A 15,391-nucleotide genomic window follows, 5' to 3' on the forward strand; every position below is an offset into this window, starting at 1 on the left:
TCCCGTCCCCTGTTCAACCTCAGGAACAGGCTGAATAGCCCTGATTGAAAGGAGATGCTGAACCGGGCAGCAGACAAAAGACATCAGAGGAGGAGGAGACGAATTCAATGGCCAACCCAGATCGTAACGTGGCTAGGACCCATTTATCGGAGGTGGAACCTTCCCAAACAGGGGCAAAGAGGCCCAATCTGCCCCCTATGGGAGGGTCCGGGATGCAGTTAACAATTGCGCCTGGAGAAACGACCTCCTCCCCCTCGAAAGGGCCATTTGGAAACAAATGTCCTACCTCTGGGTGCTCTGTCCTGAACACACCGCTGTCTAGGCTGAAAAATTCCCTTGCAGTCTGGCAGAGGGAACGGAAAAGGAAGACCCCTCATAGGAACGAGACTGGGGACGGGACGAGTAAGGGTGGAACCTTGCGTCTCCCCTACGGAAGACCGCCGGAAAGACCTTCTTTTTGTCCTTGGTCTCTGTGAGGAAAGCGTCAAGGGGGTTCCTAAAAAGCTTGGAACCAGAAAAGGGGACCGAAGCCAGATGCCTTTTATCCCTGGCATCAGCTTGCCAGTGGTGAAGCCAGACTAAGCGCCAGGCGGTAACAGAGGAGGCGAGGGACTTGGCCGCATTAAGGGTAGCGTCCGCAGAGTACTGTGTGGCAGCAATGAACTTGTTCAGTTCCTGTCGGACGCGGACATCCTCAGTGGCCAAACTCTCTTGTAGATGACGGAGCCATAGGAGCATAGTGCGGTTAAAGAATGACACTGTCGATGCAGAACGGATGGCCCAGGCAGCCCCTTAGTGTGCCCGTTGCAAAACCTGCTCTGCCCGACGTTCCTCAGGGCGGAGGCCTTCATCTGAAGCACCAGGGACTAGGGCGTGCGGCAAGAGTGCAGTCACTGGGGCATCTACGGATGGAACCTGGAGAAGGTCGGCCAGATCCGGTGCCACGCAGTAATTCTGTCGGTCCGTAGAAGTGGGAGTTGGGGCCGATTCGGGGGAGGACCATTGTTTCCGGATGACCTCAAGTAACAGAGGGGGGGGGGGTAGGAATTATGTCCACAGGCCTGGATGGTTCAGCAAAGAGAGAATTCAGAGCCCCTTTTGACGTCGTAGGGCCAGTCTGCGCCGGAGGCGGGGAGCCCAGCTGAGCTGTAAGGACAGCTTTGTGCAGTAACAATTTGAACAAAGTTTGGGGAAACAAGCCCGTGAACACGGGCTGGTCCGGAGGGAGCCCCTCGTCCTCTGACAGGTCCAAATCATGAGAAACATCCTCGGTCAGCGACAATGCACGGCTCAAAACGGACAAAACGGGAGAATCCGGTGCTTCTATGGAAAAAGCGTCCTCTTGTGAGACATCCACCCGAGAGGTAGAGAGACCAGAGCGGACCGAGGCAGCAGAGCGGGCAGAACTTGGGACGCCAATGACTGTTGCACCGCTGCTGCAATTAACTGTTGGATTTGTTCTGGTGAGAGAAAATTATGTTGTGCTGCACCAGAGCCAGATTCAATTGGGGGAGGTGCTGACACTGTCTCAGATGAGACCTGCAACGCGGGTGGAGGCGTGCCAGAATCTGCTATTGGACCAGGATCCGGAACTGCGGGGGAGCCCCACAGATCGGCCGGTTGAATCACCGCAGGACAGTCCTGGAGGGAAAGTTGATCCACTTGTACCCCAGGGTCAGATGCTGTGGCTGCATGCGGAGAGATCATAGTCGTCTCCTTGGCAGATTGCTGGTGCCCACTGGCCTTGGCACCCAGCTTTTGAAGTACCTTATCCCGGAGAGCTTCCGCACGGGAAGGGTGAGAGTGCGAGGAGGATTTGATGGGGCCGGGGATGGTCTGAACCCGATGGCCTAGAAAGGGATCCAGAAGTTACCTCCTTACTGCTTGAAGAGGCCCCTGGATGCAGTGGATCCTCAGAGCATCCCACTTTGTGACCGTGCTTCGATTTGTGCGAAGTCTTGGGCATGTTTGTAGGCGGGGAGCAGCCAATGGACAGAGGTTGTTGCAAAAAAAGGGTAATCTGCCCAGGAGGCACAGGCTAAAGCCTGGAGGCCTCAATCAATAGTACTTGGCAAGGGCAGGAGAGCTCAGGCGCTGGAAGCGAGCCAAACAAGCCAAACAAACAGAAGCACAAAAAGCTCCACTTGAAATGATAAGGCACAGTGCCTTGCAGGTTCAAAGTATAGCCCTTTAATAGCGGCAAGCGCAAAAGCGCAAGCGAGGAGGGGGGAGCGCAAAGCTCCAATGATAACCTCTGCAATGGAGGAACGGCTGTGCTGTCAAAACAAGGGGGCGCAAAAACTCCTCCAAAGCCGTATAGATAGCTGCTGCAAGGTCCCAAAAGCTGCGGATAGGCGGCGCGCCAAACACGCTGACAGGAAAAAATTGTGAGAGCCGACAGAGCGGCTAGGCAGTTTTCGCGCCCAAAATCTCGAGAGGTTCGGGCGTCGCAACAGCAGAGAGCCGAAACTACAGTACTGCAGCGTTCCCTGAAAGGCAGCTGGGGTGCGAGACTCCACAAACAATAGCTGGGGGTGCGAGGCTCCACTAGACGGCTCCGAAAAAGCAATCAAAGCAAAAGGAGCCGAAAGGCAAGCCGAGGAATAACGGGCTGCGAAGTGATCCAAAATGGCCGCCGGGAGATACTGAAGGGGAGCGCGAAGCTCCACAAACCGCAAATTAGCCTCCGAAGCCTTGGAAAAGAAAATGGGAGCACGAAACTCCACCAGTCCCAAAAACTTAGCCAAATAAAAGGAATATGAATCCCAGGAAAGAGGGAAAGAGTAACAGCCCCCCAGATAACCAGCTAAGGGGGAAAGTCTTACTGTGAAATCGAAATCCAAAGAAGTCCAGCAACAATCCAGATCCAAACCAATAAGATCAACAATAGTCTAATTGTGAAATTGAAATCCAAAGAGGTCCAGTAACAATTCAGGTCAAAACCAATAAAGCCAACAATAATATGCGATCAGGAAAAGATAGAAATAGCAAGAGGAACAGTCCCACACGCCTGTCTAGGCTGACAGACTGAGCCAAAAGCTGGGTCTACCCAGTAACAAGGGCGGGACTTAACAGCTTTGACAGGCTCAGTCTATCAACCTGAACAGACGAGCACAACCCATCCTGGCAGCTGTCTCCACCCACAATGGAGAACCGGATTTTTTTTTTTAGTAGTGTGCTCAAAAGCCCAAAATTTAGCAAGATCTAAGTTTAGTATATGCAAAACACTGGCTATTAAAATATTCTATTTGAACAGCTATTAATTTGAACTAAATATGAACGTGTATGTCCTTTTGTGTTAGTTCTATATATTCTAATAGGAAGCTTCATATTGGTTCACATTTTGTTCTTGCACACTAAAAGAGCTTACCATGTTTTGTTTCTTTTGAAGCTCTTCTAAATAACCTAAAATGTCTTCATCTGCTACATCAAATGCTGTTTGACCCTACAGAAGAGAAAAAAAAACAGATTATGGTGCAATTAAACTAATAACCATAACGAACAAGAATTTGCCAGCAGGAAATCTATTAAACCTGCTGGCTGTAGATACTAATGTATCTCAACTGCTTCTTGAAGTACCTGTCAAATTCCCTCCCACAATTTTTTTTGGGGGTGAGGGGGGAACAGTGAAAATCATGTTAGCTGTAGCTCTAAATCTTACAAAAACCCTGAATACATTCTAAAGAAATTAAAATCAGAGCTGCAGCTTAAAGTTTTGTTCTGAAACAACGTCAGTTTTCCCATCCTCCCCAAAAAAGAATATATTGGCATAATCTGGAGATTCTTCTGGACTTGTGATGCCTGCTTGAGGAGCAGGTGGCAGTCATGGCCAGGATAACCTTTGCACTACTTCAAGTTGTTCACCAATTTCACTCATTCCTGGACCAACATGCCCTTCACACCTATGCCTTGGTCACCTCCTATCTGGATTACTGTAATGTACTCTACATGGGGCTGTTCTTGAAGAATATCCAGAAGTTTGAGTTGATTCACAATGCCACGGTCCAAACAGTTTTGTGCAAACCTAGACTTGCACATGTGTCACGTCTTTTGCGGGAGCTACACTGGCTGCCAATCTGCTTTCAAGTACACTTCAAAATGCTGGTCATCACCTTTAAAACCCTACATGGCTTTGGGCCAGGCTATTTGAAGGACTGCCTCTCCCCTCAAATCAAAACTTCATTATGGCCATAGACCACCATAGGAAGAGTAAAATACAAAGAGTAATTTTAAAAGCTAAAATTCTAAAAAAAAAAATCATGTAAAAACATCAAAATCAATATATGAATAACTAAATCTATGAATTCCTAATACAAAACTTAATTGCCTCTCCCCTATTATATACACCCAGCCCACCAGGATGGGAAAGCAGGTTATGTCCCATTGATTGGGGATGTACATCTGGGGGGTCCACGAAAAAGCGCCTTCTCAGTGACAGCATGTTCTCTATGGAACATCGTTCACCTGAGATACAGTTGGCCCCCATCCTCTTGATTTTCAAACAGCCCTAAAAGCATGGCTTTGTCTGCAGTCCTGGAGACTACAAATAAAGATGTAGATGATAAAGTGACTGGTTTGCTTGTGTTGTTGCTTCTATGTGGGTCGAATAGAGATTTTTATGAGTTTTTATTATGTGGTGGATTTGATGCAAGCCTCCCAGAGTCACCTACGTGTGAGTTGGGCAGCTATATAAATTTGTTAAACAAACAAACAAACTCTGGTGCACTCACAGAGTTATTTCCTGATCCCACCCATATATTGTACCTGATCGTTGTTAGGTAACACTAATGAATAAGAAATAAAATGAGAGAATACAGTAAAATTAAATGGCCTATTTGATCCAATAATAAATGAGAATAGGAAATATCTGGTTAGTAAAAAAGGTTTGTTTTGAATATCTGGTTAAAACACAGATGGCCAAGGAACGAATAAAAAACATGATTTCATTGTTTATGATGAAATAATTTTAGTGAAAGATACAAGAATAAAAGACACTAAATTTAAGAAGACTATTATTTGGGAGCCCAACATCTTTGGAAGCAAGACCATACAAGAAAAGAATAGAAAGCAATAAGAGTGAGAGTATAAAATGAGTGCAGGAAGAAAAACTACAGAGGTATTTCTTCCACTAGAATGAATGAAAGGTGGATGTAAGAAAAAAGGATGTCAAAACTACATTGACCAAGATGAAAAGAGTATTATAGAATGTCACTGAAGCATTGAAAGTTTTCCTAAGAGGCAACGTGAACAAGAATTCTTGTTGGAATGATAAAATGAAAGAAAATGATGAAGCGAAAGACTTCTTGAAAAAACAATTTATATATAATTTTAGTTGGGACTGTAGCAAAGTCACAAGTGAAAACTTAAAGTGTGGTAAAGCAAATACCATAAAATATTTGCACAAGCTTTAAGTTGCTTTAAAACCTTTTTTAAAAAATAACACAGGCTCAGCTTATTGTAATTCAGATATACAGTTCAAATGTTAAGGACAGCATTAAAGAATATCTTTGTTACAGTTAGAAGCTGTGAATTAAATCAAATGGAAATCTTACCACTTTATTGACAGTTTCCATGTCACACAAGTTTTCAACTAGTATTCGACATGCTTCTTCTTTTCCCCAATGAGCAGCTGCATGAAGTGGTGTCCATCCATCATAATCTTTAATATTTACATCATACCCAGCTTGTATTAACAGCCTATTAAGTTAGAACAGATAATGTGATTGAATTAAAAGATTTTAAGTGTTTCAAGAAACCTTACAAAGAGGACAATATTTGCAGATCACTTTACATTCATATTCAGAATTGTGCCAAAAGCTGCTCTCTCAGTCACTTAGTGTCATCATCATCACTATTGCTTTCATTATTATCATTAATACTTTCATCACAATTATCATACCGTACATTGTTTTTATTATGAATACAGATAGGTCTCATTTAGTGACTGGCAACTTCATCACTGGGAATAAGCCTCCCCTGAAAATAAGCCCTCCCCAAAAATATTTAAACACATGAACAGCCGATCCCCACCATTTCCTCTGGTTTCCTCCACGCGTCCCAAATAATAAGACCTCCCCAAAAATAAAGCTAAGCACTTATTTTGGGGTTCAAAAAAATATAAGACAGGTTCTTATTTTTTGGGAAACATGGTAAATATATTTTTCCTTAGCTTGGATAGGTGGTTAATATTTCAGTAATGACTGATTATTTATAATGATTAGGAAGACATTTATGAAACAATATATGTAAATCTATGCATTCATAGTAAATTTTAAATGTCAAATCTGAATTCATTCAGAAGCTGAACTTACTTTAAGACTTCCGTATACCCTTTAGCAGCAGCTACATGAAGAGCTGTACCACCAGATTTTGCATGCCGAACATCATTTATATGACCACTATTAAGCCACTGTCTAGCATCCCTAAGCATTATACGCTCTTCTTCTTTCCGAGCTGCCTCTATATCAACCCCTAAAAGAACAGAAATATATTCATTTTAAAACCTATATATTTATTGTTTAAACTAAATGAAATTCATCAATTTCTAAAAAAGACATTGGACAATTCCCATCCAGTTCTATCTATTATGTAGAAGTAATTATCCTCAACATTTCAGTTACAGTTTGAGGCAGAAGACAAAGCTTGCATGTCATGTACTGGCACAAATATCATTCTCTAAAAATTCAGGTATTATATAGATAATTACATTTTTAAAATGCAATATAGGATCTTGTTCAACAAGCTGGACTGAGTCAAGGTAATTACAAGGTGAGGCAGAATTGCAGACTGGAGATACAAGCTGAGGTCAATTTTCTAACACACAGTCCAGACAAATATGCATTTAATGCAGGTTACAAGACTTGTACAGTCTAAGATCCAAAGTAAGATTTGCAATGTCAGTAGTTTCCATGTTAGTTATTAGTTTCTTATAGATCTGTTTTCCAAGATCTTAATTTGGAAAATTAAGGAAACTTAGAAACTTTTCCTTTTTTGTACTCTATGGCAACCACCATGAGCTTATTATTTCTGAAGCTAAAATTTTAAAAACTAATAGCAATAGCCTATGCCTCCCATGTCACCCACTTTTTTCCAAACATGCATTTTCTTTCTAAACTTCTTTTTATTAAACATTGGACATTACTGAAGATCTATATAAAGCATTGAATTAGCTTTTTGATCCTGCATCAATACATCCATCTAATTATCATGTTTACAGGTAAAATACAAATGTGTAATAAATATCACATTTAAAATTACCTAATTACCTCATAAAGATTAAAAAGCCAGAACAGAACAGCAGTCAATCTTAGGATATAAAGGAAGAATAGCTAGAAAAATGCACATAAATAGACATTGCAGCTTCAAAAATAAATCAAACCATTGAATATTGCTAAGTTTCTTCATGTATTTATTATGTCGCAGAACTAAATAAAAACAATTAAAAGAAAATACTTTTTCCAATGGTCCACATATGGCAACATTGTATGTTAATTTGGTAGTCAGCTTAATCTTTCTTGCTGTGGACTAAAATAAGAAACCAATTCAGATTGTATCCAATGGTACTTTATCGTTTTAATTGGAAGGATGTTAAAACATCACTTTAATATATCAAAATGCAATTCACAGTGACATTACCTTTTTACCTCAGATCAAAACATGTGTTGTCTCATATATTAAATCATAAAAGACTATAATGTTCTCCACTATTTCAAGCACCATTATTCTATTTATATATAAGATGTATTTAAACAAGCAAAAATAAGCAAGACTTTAAAATCCCACCTACTTGTAATAACAGCATTGACTCTTATGGATTATATGTGTGAAACTGGCATGTTTTAATATCTCAATCTAAAGTTCAAAGATTTCTCAAACTGACATGTTTTATTAAACTATTTTAAATGAAATTATGCTTATAATATATTTGTCACGTCTTCAAAACAGTTGTTTGGTTTCCACTTATTATATTTGGATGGACATTATGGAAATGTGATATTGGGAATGCTGCTAGCAAACATGCTACGCTGCCTTCAGAGCTGAAGTGGTTGTTTTGCTATGATTCGGATTAGAAGCGCGCAGCTAAAGCCCCAGCATTATAGTTCTTCCTTCCAGAAAATCTTCAGTTTGGCCATAACAGAGTTCTGTAAGTTATTATCAGAGTAATTTTTAATCTGACAGAAAGGAATATTTTAAATTATTAAATTTTAATTAAATGATCAGATTAATGCTCCAAACACTAAGCACAGACTCAATCATTAAAGAATTATATACAGTTCTATTTTACTCAATACAAACATGTATTGTAATGTCAATAACCAATCTGAAATACTATGTATTTTTTCTCAGTGTTTTATCTTAAAAAATACTGACTGAAATTCAATCATTTTTTTTAATGTTAAAATTTTTTGATGTCAGTAGTTGGGCTCCCATCTTATCAGTCAAGCTGGGGGGAAATCCTTTAATTTCCAAATTTTAAAATACTTTGCTAGCTGGAACATGAATATAGTTTTTCAAAATATTTTTCTTACACACTGTTATATCCCAAAGGGAAAAGAAGCCTACATTCAGCATCACCTTTCATTTCTTCTTCTCCTCCACCAAAATATACAGATAAAAATGTAACTCACAGTTCCTCTACATTGTTAAAATAAGCTGAAAATAATTGCGGATTCCCTCACCTCCAGAAAGGATGTCCAAATGATACACTTGTACTGTATTTCCCTGAAAACAAGACCCTGTCTTATATTTTTTAGAACCTTGAAATAAGCGCTTGGACTTATTGCCATGCGCTCAAGAGCCTGATTGGGCTTATTATCAGGGGATGTCTTATTTTGGGGGAAACAGGGTATGTATATGTATTTTATATGTATATGTATATATTATAGATAAGTATATATTATATGTATATGTATATATTATATTATATGTACATGTATATGTATATGTTATATGTATATGTGTGTATATGTATGTAATTGTATATGTATAAGAACCCATTGGATACAAACAAGATTCCAATAAAGACCACCATCTGGGCAAAGAAAAAATTGTCAGTTTTCATAAAACTAATTTCTATCAAATGAGCACCCGATTTGCAAAAATTAATTCATCCCATCTGGTTTATAACTACATGCCATTTTGTCTCCTATTCCTGCTCCCAGCAAAAACAGAGGAAAGAAACAGAATGGAAATGGGGGGGGGGGGAGGGGACCAATACTGGGAAGAATAGGAAAACAAGTCAGAAGAAAGAGCTGCAGAGAAAAAGACAAAATAAAATTGTTTACAGAAAACTCATCAATCATCAGTGCTAGTACAAAATGAATGAATGCTGTTATATGGATTTTGTTTAGTGTTCTATAGTTAATTTTCTTGTATCATTAATTTTCTTTACAATATGGAATTTCCTAACCATTACACATAGTTATTGCACTAAATCTTTATGTTTACCTTGTCGATTCACTTCATTTTGAAGCAATTCTTCCATTGCTTCTTCCTCAGCAATATCTAATGGAGTGTTTCCTTCACTGTTTACAGCTCCTACATATGCTCCTTGACTAATCAAGTATCTGTTAATGGAAAGAAGAAAAAATGACAAATATGCTGAATAGTTTTAATGTAAGTATAGATTACTTTTCATAAAATAGTAAAAGCATAATCTGTGCATATAGGGAAAATCTGTAAAAGTTTTTAATAAGATTATCTCAATGTGGTTGGGTCCTTAATAAGATCCCTTAAATTAAATTCTCTACTATGGTTACAATTCTTCTATATCCTGTAGATTCTGGTCCTGAAAGTGGTGACAGTAAACAGCACACTTGGTGTCTCTGCTGCACTATGCTTTGCCTGATATTTTTTAAAGTATTGTTATACTTAAAAATAAACACATGGAAAGCTGGCATAATGCAAACTGGAAAGCCTGAAATATGGCTTTCTTTTTTAAAATGTTTCATAAATTCTTAAAAGAATCCTTAGAAAGCAAAATGGTACAAGTGTGTATATTTCCCTAGAAAAGGTAAAAGATTTGTTGAAGTATTAAAGGGCATTTGGGGAGATTACAGGGAGCAATCTCACTCATTTACTAGGTTGATGTAAAGAGGCTTTGAGTAATGGTTTACTTGCCAGGGGACAGCATTCATTTTGTGAGAATGACCATTATATGATGTTATATGGTTTCCGTTCAGATCATATTATTTTTGCCTATATGAATTAAAAATCCTTAATGTGCTCACCAACCCAAAAAGCTTGAAGACCCCTGCTGTAATCATTCCATTAATATTAATCAGAAGTAAAGCATAATCTTATTTTCTTACAATTTGCACATCATAAAACGTATTAACTAAAAAAATCTTACAGGTCATTGTTTTATCCCTTCTTCTTAGTCAGAAATTTAAGGGACCACTTCATGCAGATGGCCATTTATCTCCATTAGAAAATGAAGGAAGAAGAGGGGTTTATCACTGTTTTAAAAAAATATTCCACTGTTTCTTATGGCCAGATAATTCATTCTAACCTATAAATTAAAATTGCACCTGACAATCTTTTAGAGAATTGTAGACCAGTCTTAGCTCCCATTAGTCTTCTCGTATTATCTAAGTACATAAAAAAAAAAATACTATAAAGACCTTTGTTTCCAGGCCTCTATCATCCATCTATTCACCCATACACATCTATTTATTTACCAAATTTATACAATCATCTAGCAAAACAATTAAAACAAGTCTTAAAAATAATTAAACATAGATATAAATAAGACCACGGGACAATGCATGAAAATCTCACAAATAATACAATCACTTTGTAGACTCCCTGTTCCAAGAGATTGCCAAACCTTTTGAAAAAAGATAGATTTCCAGAAGTACGGGCCTGGTGGCTCAGCAGACTGATAGCACTGTGATTAACACCAGCTGCCTACAATTACTGTAATTTCGAATCTCACCAGGCTCAAGGTTCCATCCTTTCTAAGGTAGGTAAATTGAGGACCCAGTTTGTGGGGGCAATAAGCTGACTTTGTATAAATATACAAAAGTATGAAGTCTATTGCTTAACGCATTGTAAGCCGCCCTGAGTCTCCGGAGAAGGGCAGCATATGAATCAAATTTAAAAAAAAAAGTTCCAAAGAATAGATGCTACAGCAGAAAAGGCTCATCTTCTAGATCCCATCAGAGTGCACACCTTTTTGAATCACATACATATTTCTTGGCAATTTAGTATTTTGTCCACTATAGATTTAAAACTGTATGGCATGTACTTTCCTGGGACCTCAATCTACCTTGTCAATACGTGATATTATCCAACTGACCAGATGCTTATAAGCTTCATCCTGATGACTCTTGATAGTTTGGCCATTCGGCATTTCAATTCCATTACTGTTGGTGATTTTATCTGGATTTATTGCTACTACAGGTAATCCTCAACTTACAACCATTCATTTAGTGACCATTCAAAGTTGTAACAACACTGAAAAAGTGACTTATCACCATTTTTCACATTTACAACAATTGCAGTATCCCATGCTTATATGATCAAAATTCAGTGATTTACTTAACGACTCTCTTGCTTAGTAATGGAAATTTTGGGCTCAATTTTGATAGTAAGTCAAGACTACCTGTAAAGCACACATCTCCAAGTCCCATTTTAAACAGGCAATTAAGGATACCTCAGACATTGGAATTAAAAGAGTTCAAAGGCTTTATGGTTGCTCTTATAGTACTGCCACATAAGATTTTACACACACACACACACACACACACACACACAGCTAAAATAATAAACAAATATTTTCATATTTCTCTCTCATTGAATATGTGCAGTCCTCAAGACTAACTACCAAGAATTAGAGTTAATTTCAAGTTCTCTTCTCCCCCCCCCCCCGGCCAATAATTTTACCTGTTTCCAAATGAGTTAGCAAGTTTTATTTTTAAAACCTTCAAGTCCTACCTGATACGCTCCTTCTCGTTGAGTGGAGACAGCAGCCAGGATGGATAGCAGCAGCCAATCAGCATGAAGGACTGAGTCTATCAATAATATCAAGTCCCGCCCTTGTTGCCGGGCAGACCCGCTTTGACGAAGGACTTAAGGGATAGACTCGGCGTGTGGGAGACGAAGAAAGCAAGTTCCAGAAGAAAACAAGGAGATACAACCAGACTGGTGAAACATAAAGGGAAGGGTCTGGCTGCTGTCTCCATTCAACGAGAAGGAGCGTATCAGGTAGGACCAACGCCCCTTCTCCATTGAGAGTGCAGACAGCAGCCAGGATGGGACATACCCCAGTTCACTGTCCCGAAGGTAGGGTGGGGCCAGACTGGTGTGAAACGTCCTCCCCAGCAACCACCTGTTGCAACACCTGTCTACCAAACGCAGCCTCAGCGGAGGCAAATGTATCAATCTTGTAGTGCCGAATGAATGGAACAGGTGAAGGCCACGTAGCCGCCCGGCATATTTCCAATAGCGAAGCTTGAGTAGACCAGGCCGCCGACGTGGACGCACTGCGAGTAGAATGCGCTGTCACACGAGCCGGTCGCGGGAGAGAACGGAAGTCGTAGGCCGATGCAATGGTTTGACGGATCCAACGACCAATTGTAGATGCTGTCACCCGGAGACTCAGGGAAACGGGCAAGAAGGATACAAACAATGACTCCGAACGGAGGACCCCAGCCGTTCTCTTCAGGTAAATTCACAGCGCTCGACGAACGTCCAAGGTGTGCCAACGGCGTTCCCGAGGATGAGATGGCCTGGGACAGAAATTAGGTAGTATGAGTTCCTGGGATCGATGAAACACCGAATTGACCTTCGGGAGGAAGGTGGGATCCAGACAGAGAACCACACGGTCGGCATGAAAAACACACAGATCCGAGCGAATCGACAAAGCAGCTATCTCTGAGATACGGGCCAAAGTTATGGCCACTAAGAAGGCGACTTTGCAGGATAACAACCGGAGACTCGTTGTCCGCAACGGTTCATAAGGAGGGCCCATAAGCGAGTTCAACACCAACGGCAAGTCCCAGGTTGGATAACGATGTAATACCGGGGGAGATATGTTAGCAGCACCCCTGAGGAAGCGTCGAATCAGAGGATGTTGGGCCAAGGATGAGAGAGAACCACAGCGAAGTACTGATGAGATAGCCACTACCTGGCGCCTCAAGGTGTTAGAAGAAAGGCCCTCCGAGAAACCCTTCCGAAGGAACACCAACACGTCCACAATAGATGCCTGAACGGGTGACACATCATGATTGGCACAATACGAGCAGAAGGCCCGCCAGGTAGCCGAGTAAATTCGGTCTGTCGAAGGACGACGAGAGGCTTGGATAATCTGGATCACATCGCCAGGAATATTTGCGGCACTCAGACATTGCCGCTCAACCGCCAGGCGGTCAAACTGAGCCAAGGCAAGTCTGGATGAAATAGGGCACCTTGAGTGAGAACGTCCTGATCGAACGGGAGATGCCAAGGAGGGGCGACTGAAAGAGACACAAGGTCCGCAAACCAAGGCCTCTGAGGCCAGTGAGGGGCCAACAATATCACCTCCGCCCGCTCTGTCAGGATTCTGCGAATGACCTTGGGAATCAGAGAGGTCGGAGGAAAGGCATACAATAGGCCCCGAGGCCAAGGGGATCACACAGCATCTGCGGCAACGGCTTGAGGCTCTGGGTAACGGGCGATGAAGAGAGGTAGCTGAGCATTCAGGTGAGTGGCGAAGAGATCGATCACAGGAGAGCCGAACCGAAGAATCAGATCTCGAAAAATGCGAGGATGAAGCCGCCACTCCGCAGCGTCCACCTGTTGACGACTCAGCCAATCCGCCTGAGTATTGCTGGTCCCTGATATGTGTTCTGCGCGAAGGGAGCTGAGATGACGTTCCGCCCAGAGACCTATCTTCAGAGCCACGGACAGCAGAGACTTCGACCTGGTGCCTCCCAATTTGTTGAGGTGTGCCTTGGCAGTGACATTGTCTGTGAGCACCAGAACGTGTGCCCCAGACATAAGTCGACGGAATGCTCGGAGGGCCAGGAAGACAGCCTGCAGTTCCAGCCAGTTGATCAGGCGGGAGGCGTCCCGGCCAGTCCAAGTTCCTTGAGCTATCTGCCCTTGACAATGAGCCCCCCAACCGTGGAGACTGGCATCCGAGGTGACCACTACCCGTTGAGGTTCGAGGAAGAGGGAGCCGGCTGACAGAGCTGGTGATTTCCACCACCTGAGGGACCTGCGAACTGCTGGGGGAACAGGAATCGGCCTTGCTGAGGTGGCTCTTCCCGCCTTCTGCAAAGGTAAAAGAAACCATTGAAGCTCCCGGGCGTGGAGCTGAGCTCAGGGAACAATGGCTATAGCAGAAATCATTTTCCCTAGGAGTTGGGAAAGAACATAAGGGGACACAGCACGACACCTTCCAATCCTAGCAATCAGGTCTTGGAGGCTATCCTGTCTCTCTGATGATAGAAAAACTCTCCCCTGGACGGAATCAATAAGGGCCCCTAAATGGACCAGGGAGGTACAGGGGACCAATTGGCTCTTCTCAAGATTAATCGAAAAGCCATGAGAAGCCAAAGTCTCCAGAGTTAGCTGGAGATCCCGGACAGCTTGTTGGGGAGAAGAGGACAAAACAAGGATATCGTCCAGATAACAAAGTAACCTCACTGAATGAACCCTGAGGGAGGCAGCCAAGGCCGCTAACACTTTAGTAAAGGTACGGAAGGCAGAGGAAAGACCAAAGGGCAAGGCCCTGTACTGATAATGGATCCCCCCGTAACAAAATCTCAAATAACATCTAAGAGAAGAACAAATCGGAACGTGTAAATAGGCCTCAGTCAGATCAATTGAAGATAGGAGATCGGCCCTCCTAACGCCATCGAGGATGGATTTTAAAGATTGCATCTTGAATTTCCGGTATACAACATACCGATTTAACCGTTTAAGGTCCAGAATGGGTCTCCACCCCCCCGAGGATTTAGGCACCAGAAAAACCCGGGAATAGAAACCCGTACCCCGTTGATCAGGGGGAACAAGTTGGATAGCCCTGATGGAAAGGAGATGCTGAACCGCAGAGTCCATAAGGACCCGTTTTTCCGGATTACGAGAAGTCGGACAGCAAACAAAGGTACTCGGAGGAGGGGAAAGAAATTCGATGGCCAAACCCGATTTTAAAGTGGCCAGGACCCATTTATCAGAGGTAGATCTCTCCCAGGAAGCAGCAAAGAGGGCCAACCTGCCGCCTATGGGAGGATCTGAGATGCAACTAACGATGGCACCGGTAGGGACGACCTCCTCCCCCCCGAAAGGGCCGTTTTGAGACAAAGGACCGACCCCGAACCGATCTATCCTGCACACTCCGGAACCTATTAAGGTTAGGAGGAGGCTGAGAGGGTCCAAAGGAGGAAGACCCACCCACATCGTTACC

At 42.2% G+C, this 15,391-nt stretch overlaps 1 protein-coding gene across 2 annotated transcripts in view; it reads right to left on the bottom strand.

Moving 5' to 3' along the window:
* PPP1R12A (protein phosphatase 1 regulatory subunit 12A) overlaps positions 1-15,391 on the bottom strand; it is a 149,373-nt gene that overhangs the window by 46,400 nt on the left and 87,582 nt on the right. For both annotated transcript variants that reach the window (XM_070947961.1, XM_070947963.1), the window contains exons 3-6: positions 9,448-9,566; positions 6,312-6,471; positions 5,553-5,697; positions 3,371-3,445 (exon numbers count right to left, since the gene is read on the bottom strand). In XM_070947961.1, coding sequence (XP_070804062.1) covers positions 3,371-3,445; positions 5,553-5,697; positions 6,312-6,471; positions 9,448-9,566 — 499 coding nt within the window. The remainder of the gene's footprint in view (positions 1-3,370; positions 3,446-5,552; positions 5,698-6,311; positions 6,472-9,447; positions 9,567-15,391) is intronic.

The sequence above is a fragment of the Pituophis catenifer genome, unplaced genomic scaffold (genome assembly GCF_029215685.1).
Source record: "Pituophis catenifer annectens isolate HBS135680 unplaced genomic scaffold, rPitCat1.0.hap2 SCAF_7, whole genome shotgun sequence".
Classification (NCBI taxonomy): Eukaryota; Metazoa; Chordata; class Lepidosauria; order Squamata; family Colubridae; genus Pituophis; species Pituophis catenifer.